Here is a 19989-nt window from a genome sequence, read left to right as displayed (position 1 = left end):
GTATAGATTTTACCGTCTCCTGCACAAATATATTCTATTGATGAGTATTGATCCAGTTTTAAAGGCAGTTCAATTCCAATTACTAAGGGATTCAAGCAAACTGCAATTTAAACATTTTTCATGCTCATAAAAAGCATAAGTATGCTGTGTACAATCCCACAGTTGGCAGGACGAGGAAATTTGCTGCCCACTCAAGATTCCTCTCCCAACATTCGTCTTAGTTCTGAGCCAAGATAGTGTCATTATTACCTCTCCAACCCTTGAAAATTCTCCAGAATAAATATGCATGTGATCTTAATTGCCAATGCTACATATGTAAATTTGAAGCAACACTAAAGTTCATCTGTTACACAAAATAAAACTGTTGACATTGATAGCAATAATTTACTCTGGAATGTAAGTTGAATGCATTTTTCAAATGGCAAATCTGAAAAAAAAAACAATATTTGGTATCCTAATTGTATTTGGTATCCTAATTGTATTTGGTATCCTAATTGTATTTGGTATCCTAATTGTATTTGGTATCCTAATTGTATTTGGTATCCTAATTAGTTACACAACTGACTGGCCATGAGTGTAAAGTCAATGCATAGGCAACCTAATAAATAGCATTCATGTGCATTTCTGGACCTGAGTTGTATCTTAAAAAATGATTTATATACTCTCCTGCTCAGTATACTAATCATTCAGCAGGTGTGTGTGTGTGTGTGTGTGTGTGTGTGTGTGTGTGTGATGAGTGAAGTGTTATGAAACAATGTGTGTATAGTGTGTGCAGTGACTGATTGTTAGATATGAGTGAACAATGTGGCATTACATTATTTAATATGTTATTTGTAAAAAGAGTATTGTCCACCAAGAGTAAATCTATTGATTGTCTCTAACTAGAAGTCGGTAAATATATGTGTATATGAATTAGCTTATTTTAAATTTATCTAAATTTGTAAATAAAATAGAAAGATACTTCCACATGGGAAAAATATATTAAAACAAAGATTCCAAGACTTACCAAGCGGGAAAGTTCCGGTAGACAGGCACAATAAATAAATAAAACACACACACACACACACACACACACACACACACACACACACAGAATTTCTAGCTTTTGCAAACCGACGGCTGCTTCTTCAGGAAAGAGGGAAGGAGAGGGGCTGCTGCTGCTGCTGCTGCTGCTACTACTACTACTACTACTACTACTACTACATTACCTGACGAGGAATGGCGGCTAGTTAAGACACACACACACACACACACACACACACACACACACACAGTGAATGTGCTGTCAGTGTGAGCGTGCTGTCTGTGTGCAGAATATGCAGATTGTGATGGCCCAGAGGCTTGGCACAAGTATTTCAGAAACTTCACAACTTATTGGGTGTTCAAGGAGTAAAAATGTAAATGTAAATGCCGTGTGGCTAGGGCCTCCCATCAGGTAGACCGTTCGCCTGGTGCAAGTCTTTAGAGTTGACGCCACTTCGACTACTTATGTGTCGATGTTAGAGGAGTGTTGTAGTGAGAGTTTTCAACACATGGCAAAATCGACGTGAAACCATGTCCAGACATTGTGGAGTTGGGTGGCTATCCTTCAATAAAGGTGTCAGATGTCGTAGGCTGGGAAGATTGGTAAAACAGGACAGTTGGTGAACTATGGTGGAACTAACATTAGACTTTAATGTTTGGCAGACTAAATATGTGTCTGAACACACAGTGCACCGAACAGTCTTAACAATGGACCTCAGCAGCCGATGACCCATGCGTGGGCCAGTGTTAACACCACAAAGTCACAGCTATGACTGAAATGAGCACATGACCATCAGACTGGACATTGGCACAGTGGCAGAACAGTGTATGGTCTGATGAGCCCCAATACCTTCTTCTTCATGCCGATGGGAAGGTGCAAATCTGTTGTCTTGCAGAGGAACAATTCCTTTACACCTGTACTGTGGGATGGAGACAAGCTGGCAGTGGCTCCATTATTCTCTGGAGGACATTCATGTGGGCATCCATGGGTCCAGTGGAGCTCGTACAAGGCACCTTGACAGCCAAGGAGTATCGTACACTGATTGCAGACCACATACACTCCTTCTTGATGATTCCGTTTCCCATTGACAGTGGCATTTTTCAGCAAGATAATGAGCCATGTCACAAGGCCAGGGGTGCGATGGAGTAGTTTGAGGAACAGAATGGTGAGTTTCAGTTGATGTGCTGCCCCCCCCCCCCCCCCCCCAACTCACCAAATCTGAACCCAATCGAAATCAATAATTTGGGATGTGATTGAATGTGGTGTCAGAGCCCATCACCCCCCCCCCCCACCCCCCCCCCCCACCCCCCCCCCCCCCCCCTCCACTCCTCTCCAGAATTTACGGGAGTTCAGTGACTTGACTCTTCAGGTATGGTGCCAACTTCCTCCAGCAACCTTAAGACCTTTTTACTTCTGTACCATGATGCATCGCCGCTGTTATCCATGCCAGAAGTGGACACGGTGGCTGTTACAAATTAGCTAGGTGGTCATAATGTTCTGGCTTACCAATGTATTTGCAAAAATAATGTTTCCTTACTTTTGTGTGCATTCTATCTACTCCACCTGGTCTGAAACACAAGCTGCACCGTGACTTTACCCTGACTTTTTCTTTAAGTAAGTGTAATGGTCTGAACCCTTTAATAGGAGTCTCTTCAGAGTGGTCTGCAGAAAGTACGCTGAAGTTCGTTGAAATTGGTGGGTTCCAGTTTCAGACCTCTCCAAGTGAGATCAACCTTCATTCCGCACTTGAGAAAATGTTGCCCCATTTCGGGAACTTGTGAAAGCAGGCAGTGTAGACAAATACTTGTGGCTGTCTGCATCTGTAATTCACTGTTCTGTAAGATCACACTATAGTTCTTCTTGGGTCTTGCATGCTGTGGCAGAGGACCAGGTGAATCATTTTGTGATACAACTAACTGTTTAAAAAAGCCTGAAAATGGGTTATTTCATTAGATAAATAGCATTCTTATTGGTAGTAAAACATAGCTTCTGTACCATAATACCCCAACAAATATATTGGAGTTTCGAATTGAAGATGCATGTACAGCTATATGTATATCAATACTTCAAATCACCTTACAGGGTCTGTTGTAGAGAGTACATCATGTATCAGTGTCACTTTCTCCTTTTCCCAGTGGTTCATGGGAAGAAAGATTGTAAGCCTCCATATGGGCTCAAATGTCTCTAACTTTATCTTCGTGGTCTTTTTGTGAGCTAACTTTTATGTAGGAGGAATCAGTATATTGGTTTAAATAATGAAAAACTGCACCAGTTACTTATTTTTTCATGCGTATCACAAGAGTTTATTCTCATTTTCAAATGCACTTGTGCATTTGTTTTGACAACCCTTTTTGAAAATGGGAGCGATGTGCTTTTTTTTTTTTTGCAATAATTAGGAGTGCTTCGCTCCTCAAGAGACCTGGAGTATGCCACTACTAGAAGCAGCTCAAGTTCTTTCGCTTACCTCCGCGTTGAACGAAACTGATATCAAGTTAGGTTCATTGGCCTTCCCCTGTTGAACGATTTCAGTTGCTTTTCTATCCCTTGATTACTTACTTTGATATCGGCCATTTTTGTCGTTTGTGCAATGATTCAAAGGAAGAACTACAGTGAGGTCTTTCTCTGTGAAACAGTTTTGGAAAACGGCAGTATTTGTGGCTTTTCTGTGTCATTGTCTGTTTCAGTGCCATTATGGGCACAGTGTATCTGGAGAGATGGCTTCAATCCATTTACTGATTTAATGCAAGACCAGAACTTCTAAGGATTTTCTTTCAAGGTGATAGCTAGAGTTTTACTTTCTGTGAGGCATTGGCTATGTTTAAATTTGCAGTGAAGCTCTATTGTTGTCCATCCCTTAAAACTTTGCTCAGGACATACTTGTCTAAAATTTTTGTATGATTCTCTTGAGCTTTGTCCATTGGTGCTCAACATCGTCAGTGCTGGAGGTGACATTTTTGAGAGACCTGTCAGGTAATCCGAAAGCTGTCTGTTGATGCTCTGCTAAGCAAGATGATCTTCCTGTTCTTTGTATTCTTATTTACAGCCGTATTTAGTGATGCTGTACTGGTCTTATGATCACTGATCCCCTATCTGTACTAATGTAGTTGAAAAGTTTGGATCTATTTGTCACTAGCAGGTCTAAGAGGTTATCTTCACAAGTCGGTTATCTGATTAACTGCTTAAGGTAATTTTCAGATAAAGCACTTACAACAATTTCACACGATTCTCTGTCCCTTCTACCCAACGTAGTCACTTGAGCCTTCCAATCTATAGTAAGCAAGTTAAAATCTCGACCTAAAACTTTAACATGACAAGGAAATTTATGCAAAATATTCTCAAAGTTTCCCCTCAAGCGTCCAGTCACTACTGTTGCTGACGCAGAGGGTCTATAAAAGCATCCAACAACCATGTCGGATCCATCTTGAACACTTAACTTCAGCCGAATTATTTCATACTCTGTGTCTGTACAAATCTAAAGAGATATTATCATATTTTTATAGTTATCAACATGCTCCCATCACTAGCATTGAACCTATCTTTGCAACAAACATTCCAGTTGGGGTTTAGAATTTCATTGCTATTAACCATTGGTTTCAGCCATCTTTCTGTCCCACGTACTGTATGGGCATTGTTAGTGTCTTTAAGAGAGGTCAGTTCTGGAAGCTTTCCATAAACACTCCTGCCGTTAACTGACTCTATATTAACAGTTTTTTCTCCGATCTGCTATGATGATGCTATTTTGTCTGGACCCAGAAGGAATGTTATTGGCCCTGTTGAGGGATTTCTCTAACCTAAAAATTCCATACGTGTGTGCTACACGTACTCCATTACTCCAGTAGAGGAACGATCTCATAGTTCCTGAAATCATGAGTACAGTGATACAACAATAGCCTACAATTGAAAGGCAAGGTAGTTAGAATCTGCTATTTTGGTGTAAACATTGCCAGAAGGGTCTGTTGTGCCATTCTTCATCATGGCATCGAGCTTTTAGACCATTTATTTACTACCTCAGGAGCATTCTCTTAAGGATGAGTAAGTAAACAGTGGTTTGCGGAGTATGTACGTAGATGTTCTTGTTCTCATCGTCTTCAGTCCAATGATCAGTTTGACAGAGCTCTCCACACTGGTCTATTCTGTGCAAGCCTCTCCATCTTTGAATAACTTTGCATTCTACATCCATTTGATCCTGGTTACTGTATTCTGCATCTGCTTGAACATACTTACTGTATTCAACATCCATTTGAACCTGCTTTCTGCATTCTATATCCATTTCAACTGACTTACTGTATTCATCACTTGGTTTCTCTCTACGATTTGTACCTCCGCAGTTCCAACCATTACAAGATTGATGATTATGTGATGTCTTAAGATGTGTCCTATCAAGCATTCCCTTCTTTTAGTCATGTTGTGCATTTAATTTCTTTTTTCCTAAATTGGATTCTGAACCTTTTCATTAGTTACTTGGTCTACCCATCTAGTCTCCAGAGTTCTTCTACAGCAACACATTTCAGGACCTTCTTTTCTCTTCATGTCTGAACTGCTTATCATACATGCTTCACTTTTGTTCATTGGTAATCTCCATGCAGATACCTTCAGAAAATACTTCTGAACACTTTAATTTATATTCAGTGTTAACAAATTCTTCTTTTTCAGAAATGTTTTTCTTACTGTTGGTAGTTCGCATTTTTATATCCTCTCTTTTTTGGCCATCATCAGTTATTTTTCTGTCCAAATAGCAAAAGTGATTTACTTTTATCATCTCATTTCATAGTGCAATTCATTCAGCATCACCTGATGTAAAATTCAACACCTATTTCTTCCAGGCACTGTTTATAATGTACATGTTTTATGGAATTTTTTGTTGATATCAGGTAATGCAGCACACTTTCTAAACAAATTAGAAGTATTTTGAATATTTTTGAACCTTCTTTGTGTCATTAAAGAAATTACAAAGAAATTGACGCAATTTTTTTTCCAAAATTCTTTCTCAAATTGAGGTACCATTTAATCCAATGTTATACATTTGGAGATAAAATTTTTACCAGATATGCATGACATGATGGCTGAGGTACTAGACCTGTTTAATTCCACCTATTATTTACATTACAAGGATAAAAAGTATCACATCTTACATTTTAATTTTTATATTTTTTTTTATCTAATAAGACTGTTATTTTTTGTATGATTTTGCAATAAAGTGTATGTCTAATACATAAGTATGGACTATTGCAAGTTACAGAAGAAAATCAGAGCAATGCTTTATAAACTTTTGGAAATATTTGTACCTGAATTCTGAAAAATACAACTTGTAGGAAATTGCGAATGAAGATATGAGTCCAATTAAATTGTGCCTCAGAACATTCCTGAAGCAAAATCTTTATCCTGCAGCATTCCTTCATCTTCAAGCTTCCTCTTGGCATTCCTTCTAGCACTTCTTGTTTCTTTGGTAACTTGAAGCACGAATCTTTCAGCTTCATCCACCTATTGTCTGTCACACGCAAGCAATTGATCTTCCATATTAGAGCCACATTTTATGCCTAAATTTCTCAGGACTTCCAACCTTCCTATCACTCCATCATTGAAATATATCACTGCATCTAGTACACCAACTTTTAATGTATTTAGTCCTACAAAAACATTCTTGGGTTATCTTTCCCATATGCAATGGTTGAAACTTGAATTTGTATTCTGAGTGCCCCATGAAGACATTTATAAAGCAAAACAGGGTCACTCAGGTCTCTAAAAATTGGTTTTTCTTCATTCATAACAGGCCTAGGAAGAGAATGCTTATGGTGGTATATTTGACCACTTTCTTTTGCTTTTTGGTAAGCACACCAAGAATATGCTCCTTTAGGGCAAAGTCTGTGAACAGGGTGGTCATCTGTGGACAACTTATGAAAGTAGGTTGCCCATACAGCTTTTCTCATTCCTGTAACGTTGTTCAGAGATGCACTTTGTCTACTGGCCAGTCCATAATAACTCTGAAGGAGGTCTATTTTAGTTTCTGTCAATCTGCCTTGGCCAGACACAGATTTTCTATCAGATAGCAACTTTCCTTTCATTTCTCTTTGTACCTTCCTCAATCTAGCACCCATCCTCTTTTGCACATGTCCACAACACTCCAGTTTTGTTACCAATGTATCACCATAAACATTAAACTCATTAATGTTATTGAAAGCTTTAGAGTCTCCATCGCCTAAGTACTTCGTATATCTAACATTATAAATTGGCACCGATCTCTGAAATATTTTTAGAGCTCCATCACACTCCATACATCCACTGCAACCATCACAATTCTGAGAACACTGATGTTGAGTATGTCCTTCAGTGTTACCATGGCAGGTGTGGCAGTATTTAGATAAGCACTCAACATCAACATTCTCCAGAGAAGTAGCACTTACAACACCATTCAAGGAACGATGTCCTCGACGTTGCATGTCCCATCAAGTGCAACAGCAATGTCCCTGGTTCCACTAATATTTACAGTTTCTTCCACTGCATGTTTCATAGATGCTTATTTTTATGTACTTGTGGAACCTACAGGGAGTAGGAGGAAGGTCCATCCAACCACAAAATATTAGAGCAGTCCCCCCCCCCCCCCCCCCCCTGTTCCTATTGTGCACATTGCATACACTAACTACAAATTCACATCATAGGGATTATGCACAATGTTTGAAGTCATTTTCGAGGTAGATTTATTACAGAATCTACACAGAACAACTAATTTTGACACTAAACCCTTCCTGCTACTTTGTTGTTCAGTTATTCTCAGACAACCACTTCCTTTACCGAAGAAGATAAGATGCCCACATCAACAACAACAAATCCGTTACAAACAGTGTCATCGTTAACACAAAAATTTGAATCACTAGGAGGTGTGCCATGTGGGAGTTTCTTCCCTGAAGAACGGATACATAGGTTACTTTCAACAATGTGGCTTGCTTTGTTTGTGAACTGGTTACCACGGAATTTCCTTTTGTTGAATTTCTTGATGCATGGTATAGTTCATATTTATTGCACACTAAAGGATATGTACTTCCACAAGTATGTGTAGCACTTGGGCAACCAACATCCAGTAACACATGAACATACTGCTTCAGCGACACAGAAGTAAAAATTAACAAAAATAATCATTTACAGATACTAGAAACCTGAACTGTTACCAACATATACAATGTATCGTATGTATAATCGCTGGAAACAGACAGTTCACAGTTCTTTTCAAAATAATACTGGTTTCTGTAATAGAAGTAAAGAGGGTTTGGCAGCATACATGACCGTAACTTTAAAATTTGGTATATATAGGTCATTTTTCATTTGAAACCGTATAATTTATATATCAACGTAATCAAGAAAGACTATAGAATGTAATAAAGTCATTAAAAAATTTCGATTTTTCCTCCATTTATAAGCATCCTGTATTCTTAATTCAACTACATTCCTTGCCAGTTGTTTTACTTTTGTTGTTGTTTATCTTAACACCTTCATTTCAACTACACACCATCCACTGCATCCAACTGCTCTTCAAAGTCATTTGTCATCTCGGAGATTCAAAATTTTTATTTCTTCTCTCTAAACTTTAATCCTCTTCACAAATTACTCCTTGGTTTCCATTGCTGCTTGCTCAATGTACGCATTGAATAACATCTGGGATAGTCTACCACCCTCACTCCCTTCGAATCCACTGCTTCAATTTCATATCCTTAGATTTCTATAACAGTAGTCTGGTCAGTGTTCTGTCATTCTTCTCACAGTATCATATCACCCATCTCATCTTCAGCTACTTCCTCTTCCCTTCTTTTAATAATGCCCTTCTATATATTCCGTACAGCTTTCATTTTTTCCCCCTTTGATTAGTACTGGCTTGCCATATGAGCTCTCGATAATCATACTGCTACGTCGTTCTCCAAAAGCCTCTTTAATTTCACCATAGTAGGCAGCGTGTATCTTTCCTCTGGTTACATACGCTTTCACAGCCTTGCATTTGTCCTCTAGTCACTCCTACTTAGCCATTTTCCCTTTCTGTCTCTCTCACTTTTTTATACATCTGTATTTCCTTTCATGTACTTCATTTATTACATTTTTATACTTTCTCATTTCATCAGTCAAATGCTATGTCACCTCTGTTATCGAACAATTTCCGCTAGTCTTTATCTTTTTACCTATTTAATCCTCTGTTCCCTTCTCTATATCGTTTCTCAAAGCTACCAAATTGTCTGCTTGTATTCCTTTCTTGTGTGTCAGTTGTTGCTTGATGCCTCCGTTAAAACTTCTGGTTCTCTCAATATATCCACATCCCATTTCCTTCCTTTTTGAAAGTTCTTTAGTTTTTATCTGCAGTTCATAATCAATAAATTGTGGTCAGAGGCCACATCTGCCCTTTGAAATGTCTGACGGCCCAAGAGGGTGCATAATGTGAATCTCACAAAACTTCCACCTCTTTATATATGTAAGCCAGGACACAGTGGAGGTGTGTACCTGCTAGAAGTCAGTTTTTAAAAATATTTTGAAGGGAGATTTCTTTCTTTTTCTCTTTCTTTTAAGCATTGAAATGTTCGTTGTTGTGCTAATTATTCTGCAGATGTAAAATAATTTTTGCTATACTCCAAAACTGTTTCAGTAGTCTCTATATTGGACAGTTTTAGAAAAAAAATGAAGAAAGGTTGCTAGTTATTGCTCTTTTGTCAACTTTGTGCACTACTAAAGATGTTGATGTAGCATATCACAGGCCCAAACAGAGTTGGTTAAATGGCAAGAAGAAACCTTTCAAGATTATAAGATATTGTTGCTGCTTGTATTGCATTGGGAAATAGTTCCTCATTATCATCATTTCTCTAATTGTACAGAGTTTTCCTTTAATTAGTTGTTAACTTAAAAGGAATTTTAATTGATGAATGAGTATTTATTTGGTAGAACTTCATACTCCATCTTCAGTGGCCTCATTGTTAACTGAACATTAAACCCCATTCTTCCTTCTTTCTTCATTGTTAATTTCCTCCTGTCGTTTGAAGCTGCATGTATGCGTGTGAGCCTGTTTTTCGAATTTCTTCCTGACACACACACACACACACACACACACACACACACACAACCATCTCTTAATTTTTATAAATAAATTGTCAGTACTTACTAGGTCAGATACTAGTTAAGGTGTGTGAAAATATTGAACAGTATCTTAACCGTACTGTGATTTGAAACTTTGACATTAGCACTGAGGAAAGAATAAGCAGAAGAAATAAAGATGAGGTGACGATTTAGTTAAATCGTAGTTGTCAACGTACATGAAATCTATTTGCTGAAGATTTTTGCAAATTTATTGAGTGATACAAAGACTTCGTACTTATTGTCTCTTAGTTATTGATGTTGGTTTTGTGAATATAAATTGAAACTGAGTGCAAGAGACAGTTTATAGGTGCAAGACAAGTGTTTGTTTTTCTTTGGTTAGTAACCACATGGGGTTTTAGAAGTATTATTTATGAAGTAGAGTACCTAAAATTTAAGTGTTATTAGAAATGATCTCAGAAAGGTGTTTTCCAAAATTGTGAACCTTCTTGTCAGCTTTGGGACACTTAAAATTTGCAAACAGGTTTAAGTGGACTCAATGTTGAACAATAATTGATTGATGCAAAAATCTTAGTTTTATGTCTGGGATGTTTGGTCTTTGAAAATAAAAAACACACTTTTGTGGCTGACTGCCAATAATAATAATAATAATAAATTTTATATATAATATATTATTATATAATATATTATAATATATATTATAATAAATAATAATAATTATAATAATAATTATTATTATTATTATGCTAGGCAGAAAAGCCCTTCGTTTTTTGTATTGATGGAAGAAAGAGAAAGCAGTTGTATGCCACCTAAAAACAGTAATGAAGATGTATTGATTTTCATAATGCTCACAAACCCCGTCTAGTGTATGTTATACATTTATTGTGTGATGTCAGGATCTGGAATTTGATTTTGTGGAACATGTTTCAGGCCGGAAGGTTCCAACAAATTGTGCCAAAGCTCCAGTGACTTGCAAATTAATTGAAGACTTTCCTGCCGCAAGAGACTGTCGTCGGGGGCAGGTGAAGTTCAGTGTTATGGACCCAGGTACTCATGTGTGGCCTCACTGTGGACCAACCAATTGCCGTCTACGTGCTCATCTTGGACTTGTTGTGCCAAAGAATACATTCATAAGGGTTGCTGATGAGATGAGGTATATATCATTTGTTTGAAAACCCTGAATCCATTTTATAAATTTTGTAATTTTAGTAGACTCGTACGTCTGTGGTGAAGTTTTGTCAGAAATTTTTTGATTTGAGAAACCCGTTTATCCTTTATGCATCTTTTTGTCGTCCTCTGTTCTTACAGTGACACACTCGTTGCATTTGGGTGGGGGTGGGGAGGGAGACTGAAACAGTGAACAGAATATAGCAGTTTCAAATTTTTGGATGATACACCAATCTGTGTTCCGTTCACATGTTTATTTATTGAACAGAAATGGTGTGGGACAGTAGAAAGTTTTAATAGCGCAGTTTAATTTCTGGGCCTCACAGTCAATGAAGAGCTAATCTGTGACGTGGGATTCATATTTCAAAATTTTGTGGGTGACTGCACTGAAATAAAGTCTTTTAGCTTTAACATTTTAGTGAGTTGCTGGGTGGCTGGCTCTTTAGTTTTTAGTGTAGTCATGGGACTCTATTGTAGTATTTTACTTGCTCGCATTCTTCAATCCTCATTACTGTATGAGTACAAAATAAATGATCAGTCTTTGGAAGCGGTAACATCAGCTGAGTATTTGAGTGTGGCTATTCGAAATGTTCTCAAATGGAATGATCAGATTACACAAGTAACACGTAAGGCGAACTCTAGGTTGTGGTTTATTGGTAGAATCCTGAAACGATGCAGTCCTTCAACAAGGGAAATAGTTTATAATACGTTAGTTCGTCCAATCTTAGAGTATTGTTCATCTGTGTGGGACCCTAACCACTTGGGTCTGATTCAAGAGATTGAGAAGGTCCAAAGAAGAGTGGCAAGATTTGTGACTGGTACATTTAGCCATCGCGAGAGCATTACAAATCTCATAGAAAGTTTGAAGTGGGACACACTTGCAGATAGACAACGCGCTAAACAGAAGTGGCTGCTCACTAAATGCCGTAATACAATCTTCACAGAGGATGTAGAGCATATATTATTACTACCAACTTTCAAATCGCATAATGATAATCATTCAAAGATAAGGGAAATAAGAGCTCATACTGAGGCGTTCAGACAGTCTTTTTTTGCCTTGCCCAATCCGCTAGTGGAACAGAGGGGGGGGGGGGGGGGGGGGGGGGGATATGACTTTGGCACGAATTGTGCCCACTGCCACACACCACTTGGTGGATAGCGGAGTATATATGTAGGTGTAGATTCCTTTAGAACAGTTAGTTCTTCTAATTTTTCACCTTCAGTGTTTGTGTTTGAGTGTGTGCTTGTGTTTGTATGCCCCACACATGCTACATACTCTTTGATTCGTGAATGTCATACCTGCTGTCTCTTTCCTCTCCTGTTCTATCATATGCAGGGTGATTCATGAAGATATGCAAATATTTTAATATGTCATCCTCCAAGTAAAACTAAAGAAAAAAGTTCATATAAACACAGTTCTGCAAATGTTTTATGGAGTTATGGCTAATAAAAGTTTTTGCCTGAAATTTAGCAACTTGGCTAATATGAAGCCATTTCAAACTGTACGAGGTTAAAGTAAAGCACGATTTCCACATATTTTGTTGTTATTGATCTGGTGAATCTAATAAACATGTCCCAGACATGTATCTGCAGTAATTTTCCAGAACATCCAGAGAAGGAAAGATTATTATACTAGTACATTTGTTTACTTTCCATTAAGAATGTAGAAACGATTGTCATTGTTGGCAACCATTAGTGAGTTGTTTCAGTTGTTTCCTAACGTTGAAAAGAGTTAGTTTCCTGTGTTGTTCAGTGAAAGAACATAGTAACAACAGTGTATTTAAGTGAAACCACATAGTAAGTGCTGTATTTTGTTTATGAAATAAGGATGCCTTTCAAATTTACGACAGAGGATTAAGCCAATATGGTGTTTATTTATGGCAAATGTGATGGTAATGCGATGGCTGTAATCCAACTCGGAGGATTCCGAATGTATGAACCATTAGTGGAGTATTTCAGATGTTAAAGGAGACAGGTTCTCTACCTAGAGTTCATGATCAGTATGAGCGCTCGATACGTGAAGACGATGATGAGGATATTATGAATGCTGTTCAACGTAGCCCGTGTACCAGTACACGATGTATCTCTCAATAATTAGGCATTTCACAATGTAAGGTATGGTGTACACTGAAGTACAATAATCTGTATCCTTACCACAAACAAAAAGTGCATCATTTACATCCGGGAGATCCTGCCCTTTCACTTGAAGTTGTGCAACTGGTTGAATACTTATCGGCAGTTACACAAATACATGTTATTTACTGATGAGGCACAGTTTACTCAGGATGGTATAAACAGTATCATAATGAACACATGTGGTGTGAAGCAAACCCACATGCAACAGTGCAACACAATTTCTAGCAGCAATTTAGCATAAATGTGTGGTGTGGTATAACCAACACACACTTAATTGGATCATTCATTTTCCCAGGATGTCGAACTGACAAGATTTACTTCAAATTCATTCAAGAAGAAATGCCCCACTTGCTCGAAGATGTTCCACGTGCTGCGTGATTGCAAATGTATTTTCAACTTGACAGCACACCTCCCCATTTTCACCAACACCATTACTACACATTTAAATGAACATTTTCCCCAGAAATGGATTGGTTGTGGTGCTACATGTCTGTGACCATCCAGATCATCTGATTTAACACCAATGAATTTTTGTGTGTGGGGATGGATGAAAGATGTAGTTTATGCGGATGAAGTCAATACACATGGGGCATTACTTGCTCACATTATGAGTGTAATAGATGGAATTAAGAACAACCCTATGACACTGAAATGAGCAACAAAATCTCATACACGTGCAGCTATATGCATTGAACTTGGTGGAGACATTTTTGAACTTTTACTGTGAATGTGTTGTGAAATTGTATGTACACTGTACAACTTTCTTAACAATGGGCTTTGTTTTCTCCAGTTTAACATGAATGGTATTAATAAAAGCAGATTATCTGATGCATTCACACAGTTCCAGTTGACGTTAATACCATCATTTTTCCAAAATTAAATTATCTAAAAGTTCTGTTGAAATGTGTGTCCAATTGTCTGGAATTTAAAAAACAAATTGGGCCAAGTAATTGATAAATTAAAAATTTTATGAAATTACTTCTTTGTTTCTCTGGGTGTTCTGGAAAACTACTGCAGATATACGTCTGGGACATGCTTCATTCGATTCCCCAAATCAGTAACAACAAAATGAATGGAAATCGTGCTTTACTTAAACCTCATACAGTTTTTGTGATGGCTTCATATTAGCGAAGTTGCTAAATTTGAGGCAAAAACTTTTAGTAGCCGTAACTCCATAACTAAACATTTGCAGACCTATGTTTACATGAACTTTTTTCTTTAGTTTTGCTTGTACAATAACGTATCAAAATATTTGCATATCTTTGTGAATTACCCTGTATACTGTCACTTGTGACTATTTCTTATTGAATAGAAAGGTTTATAAATGTAGCTGTATTGTAAGTGTACATAGTAATATTAGAATGGTATATAATGAAATTATCACTCACTTTCTTTAGACCATAAAATTTTCTTTCTGCCCCAACAATATTATGTAGCATACAAACAAATCTGCCATGGCCCCTGGCCCCTGCCTTTTTGTGACATTTCCTCTGTGTTGCTGTGTTGCAGATTCTGTATGATGTTTTTACTATTGCCTGTCGTATTAAAAGTGTGTGGTATATTTGAAATAAATGTTGATATTCTGCCTGTCCACTGTATGTAGTTCTCTTGACTGCTTAGCTCTTCTATACACCATAGTAATTCATGTTTGCATTCCCATGGATCCTAATTGTGTAAGTTTCACACTGTCTATACTATTCTGATGTGCATCCAGTGTTCGATTAACTATAGTGTTGTTGTTGAAAGGAGCCGGCATGTGTACCACATGTTTAATATCATTGTAAAACTGGATTTTTATGTAAAAACTATTGGAGTGTCATTTGAATCAAAGTGTATGGAAGGTGACAAATCTGAACTATTTGGACATTGTCCCAGTTAATAAGGGCATTTCTCAGCTAATATGTCTGCAGTGGATCAGAATAACTATTTCTTAGATTTCTTGGTGATTAATAGATTAAAGGCCGGGTACATTAAAAAATTCATATTTTTTAGTCTTCTTGACATTGTCTGGTCTGAAGCATTAACTTTCCCACGTGGCATAAAGCTGATCCTTCTGTGACACAATTTTTCTGTAAACAGACATAGGAAGTATGTTCAAAAAATTCTGGAACATTCATAATTTGGCACAAAAGATGTGTTGGAGTGAAATGTGGTTGGCATCCCTGCACATGCGTGTGTTTAATGTGTAAGTGCTGAAAGTTTTATTGTTGCATGTCTGTTAGTTAATTGTTGAGTGCTGTATTGAGCAAATGTTGTCGCACATTTAGCAAACTTTGAGACAGCAGAGTTAGTAGAGCAATGCACCTGTGATTCACCTTCTGTAAAAATGCCTGGATGGAAGTTAGATGACCCTTGTCCAGGATGCCCTTGGACATCTACCAACGATGTTCCTGTCAAGAACATCAACCAAATTGTGTGTACCAATCGAAGACTGTCTGAGAGATCGCAGAAGAATGTAACATTTCTGTTGATATATGTCATGATATCCTGGCACGGTGTCTTGGAATGCATTGTATTGCCACTAAGTATGTACCACAGCTCTTGAGTCAAGACCAGAAAGATCTTCGCCTCGCAGTCTATGAAAAGCTTTTTTATTGCGCGAATGAGAATGAGATGTCCCAAGAGAACGATAACTGGTGATGGGACATGGGTCTACAGTTATGATGTCGAGTCAAAGGTTCAGTCTTCACAATGGGTCTGGAAAGGTTCTCCAAGACCAAAAAAGCTCATCAGGTCAGGTGCAATGTCAAGCCATGCTGACAGTTTTCTTTGACTTTGAAGGATTAGTTCACAGTGAATTCATGCCACAGGGACAAACTGTTGTTGATGTTGCTATTGGGACGTGTTGCGATGCCTGCAAGAAAATTTGAAAAGGAAATGTCCTGAACTGTGGTGAAACAATTCATGGCTCTTCCATCACGATAACTCGCTCGCACCTTCATCCTTATTGGTGCATGGCTATAGCATAAAAACTAAATCACTGTGCTGCCTCATCCTGCTGCTCTCCAGACCTGGCCCCTACATACTTACATTTCCAAGGTTGATGACCCATTGAAAGGACGAAGATTTGTGACAATAGAAGAGTTTAAACAACATTCACAGACAACGCTTCACTTATCCAGCAAGAGGCGTTACAAGACTGTTTCCGGAAGTGTTGGGAGTGTTGTATCAATTGCGGAAGCGAGTGTTTTGAAGGAGATCATGCACAATAAGTAAAAGGTAAATGTAGAAAAATTTTGTGGACAAAGTTCTGGAATTTTTTGAACAGACCTCGTAAACCCTGTCACAGGAATTACTTTAAAGTGACCCTGACTAGTGTGCTGAAATTCATCAGAATCGAGGGAGTGATCGACCTGTTGTCTCCTTTCTATGTTCATCTTTTTGATTGTAGGTTTGAGGGACTTGGGCCGTTCACTTATCTAATGAAATGGAACACCTACAACTGTCCTTATGACGTTATTTATTGTATGACTAACACTTTCAGTTCTTTTAGTACACTATCTTCAGTCTTTGACTAACACTGAGGGGGTTAACTCCAATTGTATACACAATTCAATTGGTGGCCAACACCTTTAAACTGGTTTTCATATACTACCTTGACAATGATCTCTCTCCAACCATCAACTAAGTAGTTGGTGGTTGGAGACACAACATTGTTGTTACAGGTAGTCCGCAAAAATCAGTTCATGGATATTGGACACTGATGGAATTGTGTATGATTGGAATTCAGCCTCTCAGCAACAGTTGAGGCCTGAAGATGGTGTACTGAAGCACTGAAAGTGGTAGTCATATAAAAATAACATCGTAAGGACAACTGTAAGTGTTCTGTTTTATTATACGTTCTCTCCATGTCTGCTGTTTTTACCTTCTTACAGACTGGGCTGCACTAGTTCATGAGCCCATTGATGGGCACAGGCACAGTTGGAGAGGGATGGGCAAATGGCTGATGTGTCAGAAGTATTGCAGCCAGGCTTTAGAGTATGTGGCTGTACTCCATTAGCCATGCACATTGGGCAGGGGTCGCTAAGCAGCTCGTGTATCTGTGGAGAGCACGCAATATGGGCATGTGGCAGGTAACTTACACTGTCTGCGCCTGCCTGCAAATGCAATAAGGTGTGGGCATGAGTGCACTTCCCCCATGGGGCAGCATTTGAACAGTGTTTTGTAGACCATATGAACATGCCTGTAATAAACAGTACATCCACTGTTAGGAAACTGATTATTTTTAATAATACTTCTTGAAACAATTCAAGAGATGTATGTCAAGGTAGTATTCTGACTTCATAGTTATGGCATCTTTCTGAGGCATATTTCTTGTGCTTTTCTTTTGCAGAACATGGGAAGAGGGGAAGCTTTTTATATTTGATGATAGTTTTGAACATGAAGTGTGGCATAATGGAACAACAACAAGATTAGTGCTTATTGTTGACGTGTGGCATCCAGAGCTGACAATGGAAGAAAAACGCACCTTACCTGCTATATGATAGCACAGAATGAAGATCTGCCAAAGAAACCTTACATAGCTGTAGAAGATAACTGCAGGAGGAGAATCTTGGGGCTGAGAATATGTTGTAAATGCTAGTCAGTGAATCTTGGAAAATGAGACAACCTTATCTCAATTGTACTTAACCAATGTAAAATGATACATTGTTATGATAGCATAATGAGGTAAACATGGAATGACTGGGTGTAATATTGATGAGAATGTTACCGTAGAGAGATATTCAAAGATATGGGTTATTTTGTGCAGTATTGATTTATGTAATGTGATGATGATCAGAGAGGGCTCAGGGAATAAAAGGAATCGTAGTTCTTCCTGTGGCTTCATATTTACGAACTTCAATATTTTATATGTGATTTTATATGGTATAAAGATAAATCTGTTCCTTCAGTAGACTGTTGATGTTTTTATGTTTAGCTTTTTTTTTCCCTGAAAGAATTTAAAATTTTAATATTTGTCCTAGCTCTTCTTTTTCTTTAGTAACCATGTTGTTGTATCAGATCTGTGCAACTAGTTAAGGGATGCTTGAATTGCAAAACCATGTGAACTGTATTTCTTCAAATATGGATGTTATGTGAAAATGTGATGTAATTGTTTGTAAAGAAACATTAAACACTATCGTAAAAGATATTGTCACACTGATAACAGAATGTCAGTTAGGAAGTAGTGAGACCGTCCTGTTGTTAAGTATGTAGCTTTGCTGCCCCGCAGTAAAAATGTATCAGAACTTATGATGATGATATTATACACAAGATAAATGCTCAAAAGACTGTGTAGTGGTGTCCTGCGGATTTTATTTTTACTGGAATGTTTAAGTGACTTCATGTTTTGTAAGTCTAGTTGTACAAGTGCCTTTTGAATAATGAATGCCAAAAATTGCCTTAAAATTTTGTAATAAAAAAGGTCCATCTAATATAAAAGATTTTTGTGTAGTGTTCTTTTTCCTATCCTTAGTTATCTATGAAATGTCATATGTTTGAAGAGAAGAGAATATTGTACATGACATGTGTATCAGTGTTAGTAGACTAAAAGTGGCACACTGTACCTGGTACCTATCCCTCCCAGCTGTCACACACCATCCCCCCCAGTCCCTCCTCCCAACCATCCCCCTTTTCTACCTTTGCTCACTCCACCAGACAGCCCGTCGTACACCCACACGCCCCCCCCCCCCCCCCCCCCCTCCCCACACACACACACACACACACACACACACACACACACACACACACACACAGACAGACAGACAGACAGAGTTATAACCACTTGTAACTATTTTGAGATGCAGCAAGTTTAAATTTCTTTGGAATCTGTAGCTGTGTTGTGGACTGGGAGTGTCCACTTTGATGAAAATCTTGCTGCAATTGAAAAGATTAATAAAGGTGCCCTGATAGGATGGATGCTTGGTTTCTAGGGCAGCAAACACACAATGAAAGTGACATAGAATAGTGAGTAGTAAAATGTATTATTCAACATAAGTAACAGGTTATAGCAATTGCAGAACACAGGTTTAGCATATCTGTCCTGCATTGACTGCAGTTCCATGAACACAAACTAAAATGTGCTCCCTGAACTTAAGTTGGACAAAAACTAATCTTCTGTCTTGACCTACTTTTTGAATAACAGTTCCAAACCAACAGTACGCTGTTAAATCTTTTCGAAGGTGGTCTCTGTCCATACATAATAATTCTATTCACTGTTCTGTTTGTTGGCCACTGTTCGTATCTCACTTGACAGCTTGAAGACACAACAAATGATCTGCAGGAATACCCTAGAAAATCTCAGAATGACTTGCAACTCAAAACCTGTGTTCATGCATGGTTACTTAGGCGTGCGTCTCTCTTCCTGGTGGTGGTGGTGCTGCTGCTCCAGGGCTCGGGATTCTCGGGAGCAGTATTTGATTTGCGCACAGACGTTCCTGTTCTGGATGGTCATCCATGTTACTTCTGGTATCAACTGTCACACTCTTCTTGCGTGTTATACCAGTACACCACAGTTAAAGACAAAATAGAAACTTTCTTTTTACTCTAATTTTGCAGTGTGAAATGCCAGCATGAGGCATACAGTCATGAAACTGTGTGAACAGAGGGCTGGGAGTTTG

At 38.1% G+C, this 19989-nt stretch overlaps 1 protein-coding gene across 13 annotated transcripts in view; it reads left to right on the top strand.

Annotated features, from left to right (window-relative positions):
- LOC126355275 (uncharacterized protein DDB_G0283697) overlaps positions 1-18813 on the top strand; it is a 211939-nt gene extending 193126 nt beyond the window's left edge. For 12 of the 13 annotated variants that reach the window (XM_050005650.1, XM_050005644.1, XM_050005580.1 and 9 more), the window contains 2 exons: positions 11018-11240; positions 17724-18813. In XM_050005650.1, the coding sequence (XP_049861607.1) occupies positions 11018-11240; positions 17724-17874 (374 nt within the window). In that variant the 3' untranslated portion in view covers positions 17875-18813. Of the gene's footprint in view, positions 1-11017; positions 11241-17723 lie in introns of those variants that run through there. The other variant, XM_050005600.1, reaches the window with a different exon arrangement.
- Positions 18814-19989: the final 1176 nt, after the last annotated feature.

The sequence above is a fragment of the Schistocerca gregaria genome, chromosome 1 (genome assembly GCF_023897955.1).
Source record: "Schistocerca gregaria isolate iqSchGreg1 chromosome 1, iqSchGreg1.2, whole genome shotgun sequence".
NCBI lineage: Eukaryota > Metazoa > Arthropoda > Insecta > Orthoptera > Acrididae > Schistocerca > Schistocerca gregaria.
This window is presented reverse-complemented; position numbering and strand designations above follow the sequence as displayed.